The sequence below is a fragment of the Perna viridis genome, chromosome 4, assembly GCF_037379345.1.
Source record: "Perna viridis isolate PV_CMFRI_1.1 ecotype Kerala chromosome 4, ASM3737934v1, whole genome shotgun sequence".
NCBI classification, from domain to species: Eukaryota; Metazoa; Mollusca; class Bivalvia; order Mytilida; family Mytilidae; genus Perna; species Perna viridis.
Genome location: NC_142448.1, coordinates 43,609,567 through 43,631,304, shown reverse-complemented (window position 1 = coordinate 43,631,304; position 21,738 = coordinate 43,609,567). Strand labels below are relative to the sequence as shown.

At 34.1% G+C, this 21,738-nt stretch overlaps 1 protein-coding gene across 1 annotated transcript; it reads left to right on the top strand.

The window, feature by feature from the left end:
• Positions 1 to 4: 4 nt before the first annotated feature.
• LOC148620198 (uncharacterized) lies at positions 5 to 13,699 on the top strand. The gene is made up of 5 exons (XM_088580885.1): positions 5 to 186; positions 4,273 to 4,556; positions 5,460 to 5,686; positions 7,755 to 7,977; positions 8,973 to 13,699. Exons 1-5 carry the CDS (start codon positions 182 to 184, stop codon positions 12,872 to 12,874), a joined length of 4,641 nt encoding a protein of 1,546 aa, XP_088437011.1. The 5' UTR covers positions 5 to 181; the 3' UTR covers positions 12,875 to 13,699.
• Positions 13,700 to 21,738: the final 8,039 nt, after the last annotated feature.

Sequence of the window (21,738 nt, the reverse complement as noted above, 5' to 3'; positions counted from 1 at the left end):
AAAAACCCCGGATAAAAGCAGTTATTTAAATAGAACAAATGTTTACTTCCACACATTGTACATGTACGTATGGTGGCACACAGAACATGATTTTTTTTGCTTGACGTGGTAAATAATGCTGTTGGGTGTGTTTACGTATTCAACGGCTACAGATTTTTTTCTTGGTTAAAACGCATCTTTAATGAGGTATGTATCACATTATTTTGAGTATCTTTCAAACGAAAATTTCCACATTTTGCTAAATCATTGTGCATATTATAGTTACTCATGCATACTAGGGGCGTTGTGTGACAGTGAAATAGATGTATTTTTAACGGAAATTTCTGAATCTCTGCATTCACCAACGTATTCTTTATGGGTGGGGATAAATGACGCAACATGAACAATTCATTACAAAAAATAATAATAGTAGTAATAACTCTTTATACAGCGCACAATTTTTAGGTTTTTTCTGTCATTTACTAGGTTTTCCACCGAGTTAATTTTAAATGGAACTACAGAAAAAAAATCGCATATTGAAATACATTTAGAAATCTCATGAAATGAAAAAAATAATTTAGATAAAGAAAGATATACGGTTACAAAAAGGATTACTCATCTGTTACTTGTAAAGAAGAACGCCCAATACGATGCGTAAGCTGAATAACTAGTCCATCACTACGGTTGATTAACTTCATTAACGGATAATGCATCTTGTCGATCTTTGTTTTTTCTTTTTTTTTTTGTTTCAGACTTTCATTTACTTTTGTTGCTTTGTATATGTTGTTTTGGTTATTTCATGTTCTTTGTTGTGTTTGTCTGTTTTCAATGTCTGGCCTTTGTCCCTGCACTACATTCTTTTGATTTCCGCCAGAATCTTGGTTGACGCTTACCCTACCGGTGCACCTGGTCCGTGCTCCCAGTTTTTATTGCAGTCCGAGTTGCTCATTTGCTTTTGTTAATATGCATGTATGATTTTAGTTACTTTATGTTCTATGTTGTGTATGTCTGTTTTCCATGTCTGGTCGTTGTCCCTGGATTACATTCTTTTGATTACCACTATAACCTCGGTTCCCTCGATTACTCTTGATTACTTTTTCGAATTGCCATACTAATCTTGATCCAGTTTTTTTATGATTTCTAAATCGTTATTCAGTTTGTTTATTTTCGAATAATGTTTGTTGTTTTTCAGTTGCTGTAGGCTAGTATTCCATGATTCAGAGGACGCTTACCCTACCGGTACACCTGGTCCATGCTCTGCTCCCAGTTTTTAGTGGAGTTCGAGTTGGTTGCTCATTTGCTTTTGTTACTTTGTATGTATGATTTTAGTTCATTTATGTTCTTTGTTCTGTATGTCTGTTTCCTATATCTGGTCTTTGTCCCTGGATTATATTCTTTTGATTACCGCTATAACCTTGGTTTCATTGATTACTCTTTCCAACTTTTTCTAACTCTTTAAATTCGAGTGCCGTCATTATTTTGAAAAATGCAGGTTGTTCCCAGTTCTTCTGGCCCATTCATTATAGTGTAAGAGCACCTTTACATACATTTTTTACCAACAAGTATGTTAGAATCGGACTGGTGGGAGTACACATCAGATGGGGATACAGAAAATTATAACAAAGACTGAAGTCTTCAAAGTATCTAATCGTCAAATATTCTATGCCACTGATTTGGGCTTACTTTCAACATCCGAAATGGCACGAATGCGATATGCTCTAAAATCGGGCGATCCGCTAGAATCTTCGTTCCCTTGATATGATTACTCTTTCGTAACCCTGATGACCCGAATATTTCTCAATCAAAACAACTGGTTATCAGGAAGTATGGGTAATGTTTTCGTTCCACAAGTTTCTCTCATAATTTTAGCGATCTTAGGGTCGCTTATGATATCCACCAGGAACCAGATTAGGAACCAGATTAAACAACTGGCAATGACTATATATACATGTAGGGACCCTGATAATGTTTATGGCCTGTATAGTCATGATCAATTGTAACGAGTCACTGTGTCTGAATTGGAGATTAAGTAATATTACATTTATTTCAATGATAACCGATCATTTCATCTTTTAATGTAAACTTCCCGTTTTCATACGAGCAAACACGTGTATGATATTTAAGAGAAACATTTGGTGGTTTTACGGCACTGTTCTGCAGCATAATGTGGTGTAGTAATACATAATTTTGCAAATTGTAATGCGAATGCTGAGTTCTGAAATTACAAGTGCGAGAAGTCGCTAACAATATTAGCGACTTAAAAAAGGGAGTTCCGATCCAGATGTACGGAGAGTATAAAGGGGCAACTATTTCACTGTACCTGTGTATATTGGTCTCACTAACCACTTCCGGGTCAAATGGTAACCCCTATGTAGTACCAAAAACACACTGAACCTAGACCTATGCATTGTAAGTGCATTATTTGTGTGTATTCTGATTAAAAATGGTCAAAATAAAGCTGAGAATGTGAACTTTAAAACTATATATGTAATTTACCACAAAAGTGTATGAATATTGTTAACATGTGTGAGTAATTTGCCTACATGCTGTCAGCTAGCAGAAAATGTAAAAATGTGGATTTTCAGTATTATTTATTCAAGTAAATTTTGTGAAGAATTTCTACAATCATCGTACCATTAGCATAATGATTTTGAAAGCCTTATTTTCCCAGCTTGGCAATGGTATGCAACTTTAAGATGCCATTTGTCCTGGGAATTCACAGTGAAACTTTAAAAATTACTTTTTTAATATGTAAAGTAATGGAAATGTTAGAAGTGGTTAGTGAGACCTAATGTTGTTTTGGGATCAGCTGCAGGCTGCCCTGTGGTGTGAGGGTTCTTCGTCTATTATTGAAGACACATTAGTGGCCTTGACCTGACAATTATCATCCCGTTGAGGTTGTTGTCTCGTTGACATATTCATAGCCTTGATCTCACAATTTTGGTTTGTTGTCTCTTTATATATTCACCATATCCATTATATGTTATATGAAAGGACTGCTTCAGAAATGTATCGAAAGTATTTCGCCAAAAGAATGGAAATTTCTGCAGATGTTATAATCTATCACTGGTACCTTGGGATTAACTGAATATTATGGCAAGCCAAAGTGGACAAAAATGCCTACTTAAAAATATTTATAAATAGACATTTTTGTCTACTTTGGCTTGCCATAGTATATCAAATAGAGGAACGCCACACCATAATAATGTAATTTAATTTCATAATTCACCTGCCGGTCTACGAAGTAAGCAGAAAAGTCATAATGTTCATTTGATGAGCAGGACTAATTTACTCTTAACACATAATGTATGAACTTAAAAGCTTGATTTGATCTAGAAGTTGCAACTTCCAAAAAATAGAAGGGAATATTTGAACGTTTAAAAAACTTTTATCAATCAAACACGACGTCGCCCTTCTCTGTACTAGTCCGACACACTGATCCGATTTTTTATTTGCACTAGCTAAGAGAAGCAACGGCCTGCAGGTGCACCTGATCCATGATCCCGGTTTTTAATGGAATCTGGGCTGCTCATTTACTTTTCTGTCTTTGAACGTCTTATTTTTGTTATTTCATTTTTGTGTGTGTGTATGTCTATTTTCCGGCCTGTCTTGTCTTTATCCTTGGAATATATTATTTTGATTATCTCTCTAATCTTGTTTCCCTTTATTACTCTTGTTCATTTCATGTAAAGACACATAAATATTAATTCGCGATTTTCATAATAATATAACATACATGTAGCTTAACTCAGCATTATTCCTGGTTATACTCAAATATTTTCAGGGAAAACTATTACCCATTTACCAATAATTAACCGACTGAATAGGTTGATTGATTGATTGATTGATTGTGGTCGTACGTTTTTCAGGGCGAGAATGCCGGAAAAAAATGGATCAATCGAACACGCCCTGCTCTGTACTGATCCGACACACTAAATCGCATTTTTTTGCTCTGGTTCCGAAATGCAATAGTCCTCAGGTGAATATGTCATTCTAATCAAACACATTATTCTGATTCTGCACTCGAATATAGGCCGCATGCTTGGCAGAAAAGCAGTGATTACATATTTTAAACAATTATTTGGTGTGACTATGCTCACACGATCGAAAACATGACCTTCCACGCTCGAGCAAAAGTGATGCGAGTATGCTACGACAAATTTTGACCGACAAATGATGGAACGGACAAATGGACATGACGTGTCACTACTTATCACATATTCGATTGGGTAAATAATTATAGAACAATAAATGAAACAATTGAAAGTTTAGTTTTTAATGTTTGTTTTTCAGAAAGAATATGGCAACGGTTTCATCGTTACAACTTAATGATGAGGAAAAGAATTTCATAAAATTTTTCATACTGAATTTTAAAGTTTCGCCGAATGTTGTCAGGAAGTATTTTGACACAGTATTTCAACCAATATCATTATCAGTAATAATTAACCAACACATGCAGAAAATACTTAATCTAATAAACAAGAAGCGAATCAATGCTACACAAGAGAATATACTCAGAGGAATCCCGGGAACAACATGGCCTTATGGGAATCCTGCTCCGCTACCTGGCTCAACAGGTATGAAACGTTGTATAAACCGAATCACTTTGGACGGAGGGGTTGGTTCGATCAATGAAACTGCTCGAGTTTGGACAATTTTAAATTCCAATTGAACTTATTTGAATGTACCTAATAGATGACTGGTTTTAAAAGATAGATGACATGCCTGTCCAAGTTCAGTTGAGATAGATTTCACTGTTTTAGGGCTGTTTTGCCCTTGCTTTTGTTCCTTTGCAAGCTGTACTGAACATACCGACTCCTGGGGCATACATGTACATATATAAAAAAAAAATAACGTTATACATGTATGAAGCATTCCTCTACCCCATAGATTCAAATTCAAATAGTTACAATCTTTAGTTGCGATTTCACGACTATGCCTTCCATACAATATTCGTCACACACTCCCCCCCCCCAAATTAGTAGCAGATAGATCTTAAGTGTTTCCCCTCTTCATCAGAATTTTGAATTTCTATTTTGATTTGTGAAAATTTTAATAGCAGAACTTAACAAATGACAATATTGAACCACCATCATCACCCTTTTTGTATAAATTTATATATACTCCCCCCTTGCAAAAAAAAAGATGTATTACGCTTTACTACATTATTATTATGTATTATTGACTTACTTTCGAATATTGGCTCACATGTAAGTATGATCAAAACTGCCAATACAATACAAAATACAAAATACGTCATATCGGACTAGTTAAAATCAATATTGGCCTTGCGTATTAGATTAGTTAGTCAATAAAAGCATAAGTGCGTAAATAAAGGTTTTTCATATTGGCTGAGTTATTGGTCCTTGGCTAGAAATATTGGACTTCGGCTACGCCTCAGGACCAATAACTAAGCCAATATGGAAAACTTTAAGCAATAATACTATATTACTACAATAATATGACTTTTAATTATTCAGGAACTTCATCAGATGACTTTGACCTGACCTTGATGATTTGTTTGCTGAGGAACCTCGGTTCTATCCATCCACCGTCATCAGGTTGGGATCGGCTCCCGAGCCGTAACGAGAAGACAATTGGTGCTTACCTTGCCCGACTGAAATTCTACAGAAATTGGCTTGCCCATTCAACCGTCAGCACAATTGCCTCGAATGATTTTCAGGACATGTGGACAGAGGTGGAGGAAGTAAGACTTCAATGTGCTTTGTTTTTGTTTACTAAAAGCTACAAGGCTCGATAATAATAAATTTACATTTATACATGTAATACTAGTAATTAACATGACTCTGCAAATGACAAGGGACAAATACCAAACATGGAAAACAGAGATACACAACAAAGAACATAAAGTAACTAAAATCATACATACAAAGTAACAAAAGCATATGAGCAACTCAGACTCCACTAAAAACTGGGAGCTTGGACCAGGTACACCGGAAGGATGAGTGTCCTCTGCTTTTCTAGAAACACCCGCCGAGTTGCTGATAAAAAGTCAAGTCCGGGGTAAAAAAAACACAAGTAATTGCTTGACTTTTTGTAAGAATAAATAATAGATTTAGGTCGGATGGGAGAGAAAAGGGAAGGTGGCTTTTATTTTCTGACTTTGGTTAAAATGTTGAAAGTATGTTTAAAAGAAGGGACAAACTGGGTTATGTTTTAAGACAAAAACTCCATTCTGAAAAATACGAATTAATTTATCCTTTTTATTAGTCTAATCGCAGGACCCTTTCGAGCATATATAATTATCATATTGTATACATGTTCACATATTGATTAAATTGATTATTTTAAACAGCAACAAAACTTTTTATATAGCCAATCTGGCCAATTGTCTAGAGTGCTGGACTTACTCTAAGGGTGTTGGACATAGAGCTAGGGCGCAGGACTTTGTGCAACCGGTGTTGCCATAGATATCACAGCGATACGATTTCGAGTCTCGCAATACAGTGTTAAATAACATTGTAGAGGAATAATCCCTTTGTCTTCATATGTCATAACCCATGCAAAAATTAATGCATGTAATCAAAGGTTTAATGGACCCTGTAAAAGATAAATGATTTTTTTAAAAAGATTAATAGAACTTATTTTCTTAAAAGCGGGGAAGTTTTTGGGCATTCCCAGTATATACTTCCGCGAGAAAAATACTTCTAGCACAAGTCAAGGATAAACATAGTTTATCCCACATTTACGATGAAATGGTCGTACATTTTATGATTTTTAAACCATAAAATTACAAAATTTGCCAGTATTTACCAAAAAAAAAAAAAACACTTGTTAAAATTTTTAAAAAATATTTACAGACAAAGCGTATGATTATGATCATTATAAATATCAATATTATCCGCTTACCTAAATTACGTATCACTGCGTTACCTTAATTATGGGCTCTGCAATACAGGATGTGAAAAAATCACAAGGTATGAGCAGTACATATCACAAATCCGCGAAGCTAATTCGTTGTACTGTACTAATTTGCATACAGACCTATTGGGGCAAAAGTGTAAAGCATACCCACTGCACAAGAGATGTGAAAAAGGCCAATAATGATGTCATATGAAATGAAAGTAATAAATATGACGTCTTCATATCGTCAAACAGTATATGTCGGTACAACTCCGTCTTTAGCACCTGCGAACTGTCTCATTTCTTTCGCTGTCGCTATGAGACAAAACACTCATTTAAAAAAATTACGCGATGATTTAGCGGCTGAGAGGTTATCTAATACTGTACTGATACTGATACTCAATCTGATACTTATTCAATAGATGGTTTACTTGGATATGTGGTTTATTTTTTTAATTAATCCAACTTCAATACGGCGGAGGTTAAACGGAACAGCCGTCATTTTGGCTACGCCTAGGGAAATTTTTATCACAAAAATTACCGTATTTGTCATATTAGAAAAGAAATAATTTGGCATTCATATTCTCGCTGCCGCTCGGAGTTAAATAGTCTAATATAAATGCCGTACCTATGTTAAAATTAGTACAAATCTTCCCCCTCCATGAATTATTTCATAATTTTACCGATAAATTTTACAAACTTTGGTTGCATTTACCATAAATCCAGGTGACAACATTACAGAAATACTTAATAGGTAAAACTTAAAATCATTTTCAGATGTTGCAACTCTATGCTCAAAGTTATGAATATCCCTTGTTACACATTGAAAACTTGTAAACATTTTAGTAGTAAGGGCATAATTATGTTAAATACTGTTAATTATAATACAGCCAAAATAACTATGTTAACAGGCCTTGATCCACTTGAACGGTGGCCAACGTCTACCGGAAGTTGATGACATCCTTAAGCATGATCTTGATACGTCCAATGGAAATATACAACTTGAACTTGAAACTTTAAAAGAAGACTACAAAGAATTTGAAATGAAAATGACATCAGTTATTGCCTCCGAACAGCAAATTAGGAGCGAATTCGATCATTACAAGAAAGGCAACCTGCCGAAAAATATTGCAGGTAAGAAACGAGGCATGTGTGTGTATTTTACAGGTAAACTGTGTCATTTCTACCTATACAAAAGTAAAAATGTTGATGAAGAAACTATAATAAAAAAATATTATTATATAGATAGGAATGTTTTATCGAATGTTCCCAGTTCTCGCGCTTTCTCCCGCCAAAACGTCACAACTTTGAAATCAATCCGCCAATAACAGAATTTAAAATTCATATTGAAAACATCGATTAATTATGAAGAAAATCTATAAATAGGATAATCAATTGGTTATCTTGAATAATCAAAATATTATCACTTGTGCCAAGAACGCTTTAGGATTTAACTCGTGCGCGGAACAAATTTCCGCACACTCGTTAAATCTAGGCGTTCTTCGGCACTCGTTATAATATTTTGGTTATTCACTCGCTCCAATTAATTATCCTATAAATAATTTCAGTTCATAGTGTAATAAATCCAATCTAATTTGTATATATCTTATTTATACATTACTATTTGTAGTTCCCCTTCAACATCATCTGCTATGAGATGTTTTTACAACTGTGTAAATTCCACATGTTGTAACTACCTTGAAGAAACAGGGGTTTGTAAATGATTAATACGTACGGGTACCTTTCACCCTAAGACCTTTGTTTTACGGTAATATTCTACACAAAGCACGGAAAGCTCGATAATCACCCAATAGGTAAACTAAACCGTTGATTCATTCGTATGGGATGTAGTTATTCGGTTGTCAAATCGTTAAGGGTAACATTTTTTGGTATTAACATTGATTCGCTCATAGAGTCTTTACATAAAACTATATTTAAAAGCAGTTTTTGGTGTGAAATGGGCTGTGTCCTTATTGTATGACTTATAATGTACCTTGGTACTCAACCCCGAATGGGAAGAACTGGGATTGATTTTACATACGGTGGGGACATAGCTCCCTTGATTACTCTTTCATAAAAACCTAACCAAATTGTTTGATTTTATTCATTCCATTTTTTTATTATTTCAGACAACAACTTAAAATTAGTAAATACATGGGAAAAAGATGACATTTATTATTTTGAAGCATCAAGATGCAAAACGTTTATGGAGAAACTGAAACAAATTTGCCATGTTACTGTAACTGGAAATTCCGGAAGTGGCAAAACTGCATTGGTTCGACATGCAGCTTTAAGTCTTAAGAAAGAAGCTGGGTTTTCTATTGTTCCCGTCGAGACCCCCGAACAAATTCTTCAATATAAAACCAATGTTAAACAAATCTTTATCGTCGATGATGTACTTGGAAGATATAGTATAGATTTGAGTCTCCTAAATGCATGGGAAAGAATGAACGAAAAACTTAAGGAATGCATAAAAGATGGAAATGACGTCAAGGTCATCTGCACTTTAAGAAATCAGGTAGCAAATACAAAAAAGTTTAAAAAATCAGATTCAGTTTTACGTATTAATCTATATGATTTGGAAGATCGTTCGGCGTCACTCTCAAGAATAGAAAAACGACAGATTTTCCTTAACCATCTTCACAATTCAGAAATAGAGACTGTTATTCAATCTGAAGAAATTGACTCAATTTGTGAAAATAGTTTTGCATTTCCACTCCTGTGTAAACTAGTTACAAACAACGAAGAACGCTTCAAACATCGACTAGATTTCTTTAGGTCACCACATCAACTTTTTGGTAATGAACTGGATAGACTTAGTAACGGTTGCCCGCATGATTATTTCACTCTAGTAATTTGTATGCTGTTTGGTGGTAAAATTGACCTTTCAGAGTTACGTTCCGATAACAATAAGGAGACACTAAGAGAAATCTCTGAGAGTTGTGGCCTGGAAGGGAATATATCAGAAAAGGGCATAATAGACAGTAAAGAACGGTTAGAAGGATCGTTTATAATATCAACAGAAAATGGATTCAAATTCATTCATGATAAATTATTGGAGTCCGTCAGCTACCATTTTACTTCGAATGAACAGCGACTTATGTTTTCTGTATGCCCTTTTAGTTTCATCACTGAACGGGTACGGGTTGGAGCGAAGTTACCCGATGATGACGAAACAATCGTCATAGCCAACAAATCTAGTTTTGAATGTTTGGCTAAACGAGTTTTCCTTGAAATCCAAAGCGGTAGATTTTTAAATGTTTTGATAAGTCAACTCGTTTCCAACATCGAATTTGTAAACTATTTCGATACGTTTTTGAAGGAACACTACCAAAGTTCATACATTTATTTCAAACTTTTGAAGACAATTTGTATACACTCAGAAAATATCACATCTGCAATAAAGAATTACCTAACCAATAGTCAGAAAAGATCAAATTTAGTCAATAAGGACGCTATAGATCACGTCATACGGTCTTTTAATTCTCGTAGTAGGCTCATTCATTGGACTGTCGCATTTGGTCGTGATAAACTTTTTTGTTGCTTATGGGATGGTCTAAGCAAATCGCAAAAACAAACACTTCTTGGAAGGGATACATTTTTTCCTTTATCTAAACCCCTACTTCCCCTTGCGGTTTTAGGCGGAAACCAAAATATCATCGAAACGCTTCTGAATGCAAAAGCAGATGTAAACAGTTACTCTGAAAACGGTATCTCTGTATTATCAGTAGCACTTAAAGCAAGCCAGTGTGACATAGTTTCCATGTTGATTAGTAGAGGGGCTAATGTTGATAAAGGAGACATATTTGAGCAGACAACGCCGCTGCTAGCATGTATCCATTATGGTAATTTAGAAATGTTTGAACTTGTTCTAGGTGCTAATGTACGCACGACTAGACGACTTATACACGCAGCAACACTATCGTATGATCTTTACACGAATATTAATGTTTCAAAAGAAATGTTGTATTCATTTCTTCAGAAAGACAATGGAAATACGGAGCTCCATTCTGCTGTTTTAAATCGAGTTCAAAATAGCTCAAAATCTGCGATTGAAAGTATTGGTGTTAGATACCTAGCTTCTGAAAATGACAATGGTCTAACAGTACTTCATCTAACAGTTTTATTTGGAGATTTGGAAATGATGGATGATGTTCTTCAAGAATGTAGACGTACCAAGACGAAATTTTGCTTTCTTTGTAGGCATACTGGAAGTGTCAATACAGGTGATGTTAATGGTATCCGACCGCTACATTTAGCGGTCATCCGTAGTGATTATAACTCTGTCGATAAACTTCTCCGATACGGCGCCTCCTCAAAAAGTCAGGATCTTTTTGGCAGAACCCCTGGTCATTTTGTTCGCTGCCCTCAGATAGCGAAGAGACTATTTTCCTTACAAAGCACAGAAAATGTCACTTGGACTGAAAACGATTCTATAATAGACACTCATCGAAATAATTGTGTCAATTCGAAAGAATCTGCCATTCAAGATCTTAAGTTAACATCCGATGAAAAACCATTTGAGACTAAACTTTCATTTCAAAGTAATTTGAGCTCAAGTGAAGAGAAGAAGCCATTCAGAGATCTCCAAACTCGTGAAAACGTTGACGAGTCTAAAATTAACCAAATAGGTGGGACAATCAACATGGCTAAAATATTAGGATCTATATTACTGAATGTTCTTTTTGCCTGTTTACCGCCGTTTTTGTTGTCGTTACAGAGCAAATTCATCAAAATTGTAAATTGTGGAGACAAAAACGGAAATACACCTGTTCATGAAGTCGCAAAGAGATTGTCTGGGCCATGTGATGACAGTGATGCTTATATTTTAGATATTTTGCTTAAAAACGACGGAAATGTGTATTTACGTAATCGTGAGGGAAAGATGCCATATGATCTAGCCAAATACCAATCGGAAAGAGTATCAGATTTAAAACCGAACAAAAAGTACTTTTTTGCTGAGAAAATATTTCTATCAGTTACCGGACTACTATCACTAATAATTTCATTAATGTTTTGTTATTTATCTTATACATTTCATCTAAATAGAGAACTAACACTACCAAATCATCAACAAGAATGCCTAGTAGAAATGATAGATCGTACTGACTCTCAGAACACCTCTTTTCGTTTAAAAATTTCCCAAGAAAACTTATCTAAACCATTTGATGTGATATTTCCGATCTTTCTATTTTTTGTCCCTTATATCATTATGCACGGAAGATTGAAAATTGTGAAATGTTTGGGGACAAAGTTCATTTTATATTTTACATGTCTACAAGTACTTAAATTATTTAGTTATATACTATTTATCATGTCTATCGTATATATTGAAACTTATGCTTCTGAAACTGACTTTCTTCCTTTCATGCAGTTTTTATTTATTTATTTATTTTTCATAGATTTTAAGGGTCTTCAACTTCTAAAGGACGACAAAACGGACAGCTTTTGGAAATTTCTTGTTCTATTGATAACATCCGTACTCTATGTTGTGCTATTAATAGTATCATTGACACAGGTAAATTTGATTTACCTCAACAGCATCCGATGGGAAAAAGAAGTGAACTGTAAAGGTCCGGTTGCTGTACAGGGAAATAATTCGATATATGACTGTGAAATTATTGATTTTTATGACAATAATCATATTAATTCTTTGCATGTGATCTCAGATCGAGAGTATGTAAACTCTCTAAATACCCCGGCAAAGTTACAATTAGGAAATAATTCGACCTTTTGTTTAGGGCTTAAAACGGCGACCGAAACAGCCTATTCCAATATACTTTATAATATGTATAGCTCCGTATTAGCATTTATAAGTGTACAATTTTATTTCTATGCTTTGAAGGGAGTTCTCTTTTTAACTTTGATTTCCTTCCAAATATACTTTAATAATAGACTGGCCAGTAACAACATTAAATGGGGCATGAATATTATTTTAAAATTTCAAACTGTATTCATCATTTTATTTGACTGCATTTTTCTGTATGTTGAATATACCATTATGATGCATGTAGTAAATTCTAGTAACTAAAAGCAAAGCTTAGTTTTTCTCTCATTTCATTGTACTCCATTAATCGAAAACTAGGTGTTGGTTTATAGTTATATGGTGAAAATAAAAAAAAAACCCACAAGTTCGTCCTTGATACTTATCCAAAATTTTATCTGAAATTCAGAAATGACATTCTTTTGTAAGTATATGTAATTCGTGGTATGAACTACATGAAATGCATTGCAATTGCATCTATGGGAAAATAATCACATTTATTCTATTATTCTATTGTTACTCGCTTTTCCACATCCTTTGACACTTGCAGTACGAATAAACTGCCAACTTGAATTTAATAGACCATAAACTAAGTGGCCACATAATCAAATTCGGGTGTTTTTAGGAAGATTCACCTTTTTTCAATTCTGCCTGATTCCAGTAGGAAGAACATTATATATAGTTCTTTCATCCTAGATGGTAAAACATGGCATCTGTTTTGATCACTTTTTTTAATTTCTAATATCTCTTGTATAATTTTTTTTTTAAATTAAGATCTTCCTTTGAATTTGCTTCTCGACGTGTGGTTGATATCATCATGTCTAAAACTTTCCCTCGTTTGTCTACCCCGGACTTGACTTTTTATGAGCAACTCGGCGGGTGTTTCTGGAAAAGCAGAGGACGCTTACCCTACCGGTGCACCTGGTCCATGCTCCAAGTTTTTGGTGGAGTCCGAGTTGCTCATTTACTTTTGTTACTTGGTATGTATGATTTTAGTTACTTTATGTTCTTTGTTGTGTATGTCTGTTTTCCATGTCTGGTCTTTGTCCCTGGATTACATTCTTTTGATTACCGCTATAACCTTGGTTCCCTTGATTACTCTTTCATAAGTTAAGAGCTGGAAATATTTCATTCTAAACATTGTAAAAACAAGCATTAGAACCTTGATAATAAAGCATAAATAAATGATAACAATCAACGATGTTTTGATGCGTTTTAATTTTATCACTACGTAAAACACAAACATTATAGAAAATGATAAAAAAAAAATATCTTTTGAAGACTGTCAATAACAATTACCTTTAAAAGCTCACAGAAATTTCAAATATTTATTTATAATAATTGCAGTATAATTCTTTCCACATGTCTTAAAACGTTTTTTTTAACGTACTTAGCGTTTTATGTGCTTTCTACGAAAAAGTACAGTGAAAATTTCGCACACTCATAAGCTGAATAATGTTTTCTGATTGATTAATGTCGTACCACCATGATTGATAAGTTGTTTTAGCTATGGTGATATGAAAAATAGAAGAGTCGTTTGCATAGGGTTGGATTTATAAATGTATACATGCAAGTCTGAAAGGTGTGACAAAGCAATAGACAATTAATTAAGTAAAAAAAATCTCATCATTTATTTTTAACGATACAATTTAATGATTTCACCCTGTTCTTCAATTTCACTGAATTAATCAGAACTCGGAAGATTTACTTGGTGAGTATCTTTTTTTCCGCAAACATTATCATATTCAGGAAGTCCAGGAAGTCATTTTGTTTTTTGTATACTTATTATACACATTTTTTAAATTAAATAAAAAAGAACAATTATGTGCATGAAAAGGAAATGAAAAAAAGCAGTTATTTTCCGGAGTTTTGTTTTACAATCTTAAGATTTACATTAAAGTTACCCATTTTCAAGCGTTAATGCGCAAAATGTGTTTAATAGTTGTAACTGAACAGTACCGTGCATTTAAATATTGAAGTTTATCTTATATGCCACGGAATATTATATATGCTTTATAAATTAAAAGTTTGATATCTCGTTTTACAAAAATGCATTTTATTATCAATGGTTTAACAATTATTGTGTAGTAAATAAATAGAATTACACACGAATGAATGAATGATTTAACCGTATATTCTTCTCGTTTCAACTGTAGTATACAATATTATTGTATTTTAATACAAAAGTAAAACATACTTCTCTCTTGAAGCACCCAAATCGATGATTTTACACAATAGCCACTTCTAATATGGGGCTTTTTAAGTTTTAATAGATCACAATCAGTTATAATTTTGTATATTCCAAATTTGAAGGAAGGTGAAAGTGTTGTAATTATGACTTCTCGATCTGTTGTTTTATTAATTTTGGCATTTTCGACTACATTAATTGTGCAACCAGAAAAATACATTCCGTGGAGCCCTGATTCGGTAAAAAAATTATGGTGTCCGGAACGATGTAGAACCATTTCTTCTGCCAGCGAAGAAAATGATCCTGAACAATGCTGTGCTTGTGAGGCTTTGCCTGAATGGGAATGTACCGACGTATTTCCAAACTCTTCACTGACGATTTTAAATATTGAAATTTTACTATTAAAAAACTCTGTAATAATCATACACCCACCTTTCTTAACCAGGTCATCGTTCTATGGGAGTATTCACGTAAGCGGATATTTGAAAAAAAACTTCCAAGGAATATATGTGAAGTAATAAGCCTGGTATACATTGATTTATCTGAAAATGATATTGATGATGTTGGGAATATAACCTGTCTAAATAAATTGGACACAATTATTATAAAAAATAACAAAATAAGTCATATTTCTTATGACACATTTTCCGGGTTGAAAATGCTACGAAAAATTGATTTCTCTGGCAATAATATCAAAACAATGGATAGCAATTTGTTTCATGACATTCATGTTCTTCATATTTCTTTCGAAAAAAAATTGCTTCGGAAATTAGATGTAAGCAACATCATTTTAATGAACAAGACTATTTGTTCGAATCAATACTCAAACAACAAAGACCATTTGGAGATAACAAATGAGTTAAATATTCAGTTCAATCAACTAAAACCAACCACTACATGTGGGAGCTTTGAGGCGAACAATGTGTCCATTTCCCATCATCCGTTAGTTCTTGTATCAGAAGATATCGATCCAGCACAGCTGTCAACATATGTAACCTGTGGATATTATAGATTTAGTGGTTCCAGGTATCAGTGTGATTGTAACCTTGCATTGTTTATGCACTTGTTTTCATTTAAAACCTTTAGAAGACTTGTTTACAAAATAGATGAGGAATCATTTTGTGACTCACCTAAAATTCTTAAAAATGAAACGTTATACAATGTTTGGTCAAACGAAACCAAAAAAGATCTCTTGACCTGTGAGTATATTGACTTTTGTAAGAAGAAAACAAAAACTGATGGATGTGATTGTAAATGTATATCACAGCCAAACAGGAAAAGACTTATTGTAGATTGTTCCCAACAAAACTGTACCCAGCTGCCAGACATTGTCCCGGAGATAAAACACCAACATTTATTAGTGCTTAACATGTCATCAAACAAAATTAAAACTGTGGATTATCGCTACTACTTTAGTAAAATGGAAATTCTGGACTTGAACGAAAACCCTGTCCAACGTCTAAGTGAAAGAGTGAACGAAATGAGTCATATCAAAGGAATTTATTTGAAACAGCACAAATTGATGGAACTTCCTAAAACTATTCAGCTTTTGGACCTTAACATTTTCTGGTTTGGGAAACATGGTTTGAAATGCATTTGCAGCCATTTATGGATTTCGAATTGGCAATTTTACAAAAATGTCTCAATCGATCATACGATGTACTGTAAAAATCAGGAAGAAACATTTGTACCAATGAGACTTAAACTTGAACGCGATTGCGCAATACCTGACTTCACTGTCCTAATAATTACATTATCGATGATCGTACTTTTGGTGACAATGACATGGATTTTATTCTTTTGCAGGTACGAGTTACTTATTATAAAGAGACTTATACATGGCGTACATACTAAACAGTGGGACTTCGACCTTTACATATGTTTTAACGAGTTTGACAAAGACGTTGAAGAATTTATTTTACGACAATTGGTCCCGTTTCTGGAGGGAAGGCATAAGTATCATTTATATATACACTGTCGAGATTCGTTGCCTGGGGTACTCGACCAAGATAATGTAACAGTAAATCTTAAAAAGAGTAAAAATATTATCGTAATTTTGTCAGATGCAACATTCACGGACGTTGGCAAATTTCAATGCAATGAAATAGCTGCTACACGAAGGCGGTGCGAATTTAGATATGCTTGGAATTACTTTATCTCGCGTTTGATAAAAGATATTCTGATAATCAAATTCGACAATTCATCATCGTCATTTCTAAAGAAGCAAACTACAGCACTAACGCTTCTCGGTAAATCAGTCGATATTTACAACAAAAAAATCAAAATCAACAATCAAATTCTTAAATTTCTTGGAAGACCAATACTGAAAAGGGACGTAATACGAAATTAATGATATTTCATGCTGTCAACAAAGAGATAGGTTGGTATTGTACGTGTAACATGTATTGAGCTGAGCCAAAATGTTTATGAACAAAACGAACAAATAAATGGAGAACTTGTAATGACGTATTAGGGCACCATTTTAAATGTATGTTAACGTGAAGTTTTTATTTAAAAAAAATGAAATGTATGCTTAGTAGAGCGTTGTATTAAAATAATTCTGATTGAATTCACTTTGTAGCGAATATTTATTCATGAACACTGATATTTATTGTTCTATTCAGTAAAAATTCACGATTTTGAAGATATAAACTTATATGTTATATAATAGTATTCTTATTCATGTTTTTATTGTAAATGCTTACAATTTTCTCAATAATATAGGTTTATATATGATTGTATTATAGTGAGAACATCAATCTTCAATCGTCTGAATCTGGTCACTTACTTTAGAAGGTAACGCTTGGGCTGCTGTCTTTCTTTTTTTCAGAGAAAAAAATGTAGGATAGAGGACTTAACTTCCAAATTTAAAAGAAATGGCCTGTCTTAGTAAGGAATATCGGGTCCCTGTGTGTTTTGTTTCGTTTTCATCTTCAGTTTTCTTTTATGTTGCTGAAGTATTTCATGGCAACTATTACCTGTACATGTGTAAAATGTTGTTTTGGGGCCAGCAGCAGTCTGCATTGTGGTATCAGGTATTGAGGTTTTCTCGTCGTTCATTTAAGATCCATGGTGGTCTAGACCTAACATTTAACATTATTGTGGAGTTCTTCTCTCTTTGAAATATCAATCATTTCCATTCTCGTTATATCAGTATTATTATTCCTAGGTGCAAACAAAGATTGTATGGATGAATTTTATCTGAAAGAGGCTCAAATACATTCTTGGTCTGTTATGAAATGAAGACATGCATACTAATTCACCTAACATTACTAGTAGTATATATGATGGTTTCAGGTCGTATTTCTCGGGGAACGGGGAGCACCCAATGCGCATGCGCATGACATCACATCCGGTGTCCGTGGACCGGAGGTGGACCTTGTGTGACCGGAAGTGGACGTTGGACTAATAAAGGGAACATGGGGACCTAATGAAGTAGGAACGAGGGGTCTGAAAGTTTGGGAGGTGGAAACGACCTCCTTATGTATTCTCAGTAAGTGTCCTTATTAGTGTCATTATATACTATATAATATATATTGGTCCCCCATCCATTTCCGGTCACCAAGGGTCCACTTCCAGTCCCTTCCCCTACCGGTCACTTCCTGTCCATGGCCACCGGATGTGACGTCATGCGCATGCGCATTGGGTGCTGCCCGGCTCCCTCGAGAAATACGACCTGAAACCATCATGTATACTACTATTACTCTATTGCGTTTTAGAGATACAAATTAAATTGTACACGAAATTGGGGCTTTGCAAGAGCTATCGTTCGTTATTTTGGTTTCATTTGGTTGATTTTAGTGGGAAATGAATGTAATTATAAGATTTTCTAAAAAGTGCAGATCCGAATGCAGGAATGATTATCGTCTGAAAGTATAGCATATAGAGACAGAAAAAGCATCTTCACAATGAATCACATATCATTGGCAGTGTCTGAAATTTATGTGGACTGGCACTTAAAAACACAGAAAATATGTACATATAACTATTAAAAGGGGGTATAAAATAGTAAGGTTTTCTGTCGAGTCATCTTAAACAGAATTGACAAAGAACTGGACAAAATCCTCAGGCAAGAACAAACAGGCCTCAGGAAAGGGAAATGTTGTACCGAATTTGTACGGTAAAGAATATCATTGAAGAGTCAAAAGAATGGAAAACACAACTTTATGTCAATCTCATCGACTTCAAAAAGCTTTTGACAGTTTCCACAGAGACACACTATGGGAAATTATGAGATCCTTTATAGTGCCAGACAAGATAGTGACCCTCATTCTGTGCTTTTACACACAGGGTTGGGACATGTTTTCTGAATTGAAAATTGAAGCGTTACCAAACAACACTGCGATGGACGCCACAGTGCGAGAGGACAAGAGAACGACCGAAAATAACTTGGCGGAAGACAGTAAAACACGAACTCATGGAACTGCAGATGTCATGGGGAGAGGCAGAGACAAAGGCAAAAAGACGAACTGATTGGCGAGGCCGGAGCGAAAAGGATAGGTAGGTATAAAAATGAGAATAATACATCATATAATAGATAAATTAAATTACTCCCCCACCCTAAAAACTTGGGTAGTCTCCTTACGCTAACAAAAAAGGGGATGACATTAAAAAGTCCTATTTAGGATTTGTCGGCATATAAACATGACCATAGTATGATATTAACTTTTTGTTATACATGTATGTTATACATGTATGTTATTATTTTTATGTATCCATTTCCTGCTTCTATTAATGAACACAAATTTTTTGTTTAAGGTTTTAATTTCAAGTGTATCGGATTTTTTTTATGTGTTATTTTCATATTTAATATTATCAGATCAGGATTTGCCTGTTCTTTAAAGTTATCTGTAGCTCAGTGTATATATTGATCACACATGTAGATTTTGATTTATTGTCCGGTTGTTCATATTATTTTCAATTACATGTATATGATGCTTCCTCGTTCCAACTAGCAGTAGGCCCATTTGATAAAAAGTGGCAATCAACATTGTGCTTCCTTACTAAACCTATCAATTTAGTCAAAATAGTCATTTATGCACTTAGAAATTGAGTTATTCCCTTCATATCGCGCTACTACAGGTACATGTATGGCGGATTCATTGTTATTGTTGGTTTTGGTTTAAAGATGTATGAGTGTATCTCCGGGAACTTAATATATAATCTGCAATATAATCACTGGTGACTGATTTAAACATATTAAAACGAAAATGGCATAAAAAAATTCTACCTAAACAAAAAGTGTACCTATATCGATTTTCTGTTTAGCAATTAAGTACCATTCTGTGTAAGAATCAGGCAATGGGTGGCACGTCATATTTCTCAATTTGTGCTTTTTTTTTTACCTCAAATAAATTCGATACTTCTAGGAAACAACTGAACAGCTATCTAAATTTATCCTGAAGCAGTGGTGACGTAGATTTTTTTTAACTGCTTATGTATGAAAACAGTTCGGGAAAAATTTCCCGCCATTTTTCCATTGTGCATTTCTAATAAATTTGATCTATCAATATGTTAAAAAGGCAAACTTTTCAAACACTTTGACAGTAATTTCTTGAGGTTATGAGGTAAAAATACTTATTGTATGATACAATAAAATATCTAGGTATTAATCCGATTAAGTGATAAACTAAGTGGAATTTGTTTTATAGACTATATTTCCGTACAAAAATGGGTGGGCTATACCATATTTAATTTAAACCTGCGGGTGCATATTTTTGTATCAAAGTTTTGTCATGGTGAAAAAAAAAACTTAGTAAATGTCTTTTTTATAAGTTGGTTAAATCGATATTCCTGGTGCTAAAGGTTTTCTGTAAGGAATTTATTGCGTTAATTATAATCTGACACTTTGTCACAAATACGAGCAGAACGGACCGGTTGTGAAATATAAATTCCATGTTTCAGGAATATCACCATCTAGGAATGGAAAATAAACAATAGGAAAATCATACCATCTCTTTTGTCATAAAATTAAGTATGACGTTTGCCATTTTCTAGTGTAAATTAAGTATGATGTTTGCCATTTTCTAGTGTAAATTAAGTATGATGTTTGCCAAATCTAAATCAAGAAAAGATGTACGAGTGCTTTTATTGTTAGACTTAATCTGCTTAAATATAATGATTTTAGATTTCGCAGTTAGAATTTACGGTCAAAATACCTTCCGTGATTTAGAATGCAATACCAGAACTATATGAATGGCTAAAGTATTCTATCAGAAGTGACGAAATTTGTCGACACGGAAGTAGACGATAGCAAAAGTGCGGAGGCGCTGTGTTGTCTTTTAATACGACATTAAGCTCCGTCCATCATAGGCACAGCCTTATATCATATGAATACTTTATAAGCTTAAAAGCCCTGATGGATTGGTATGTCACTTGTCATAATCTTGATGCTGTCCTAGGTGCTTGTAGATGTAGACGACTAATATGTGTGCCATCACGTGATTTGCAACAAAAACTTTGTGTCAAACTAAAACTCTACTCACACTATGAAAGAATTATTACTCAATGGGTACAAATTTGATTGTTTTCGTGGGTTGGTAAACCGCGAATGGTTCCCTACGAAATCGGAATTGAGTTGTCAAATCCACGCATTCTAGAATCTACCAACAGATTTTTTTCGTAAACCACGAAAATTGATACCCACGAATTAAAGTACTTTCACAGAAAATTAAATTTGGTATGAGAACTTTGGCCTCTCTTGATATAAACAAAGCGGCAGTGGTTCATGTTCTTAGCTGAGAAAAAACAGTGGGGGCATAGCGAATTTACCTCTGTTGGACCGTCTTACACAGTTAAATGAGATGTATGTGTGCAAGAGTAATCAAGGGAACCAAGGTTATAGCGGTAATCAAAAGAATGTAATCCAGGGACAAAGATTAGACATGGAAAACAGACATACACAACAAAGAACTTGAAGTAACTAAAATCATACACAACAAAG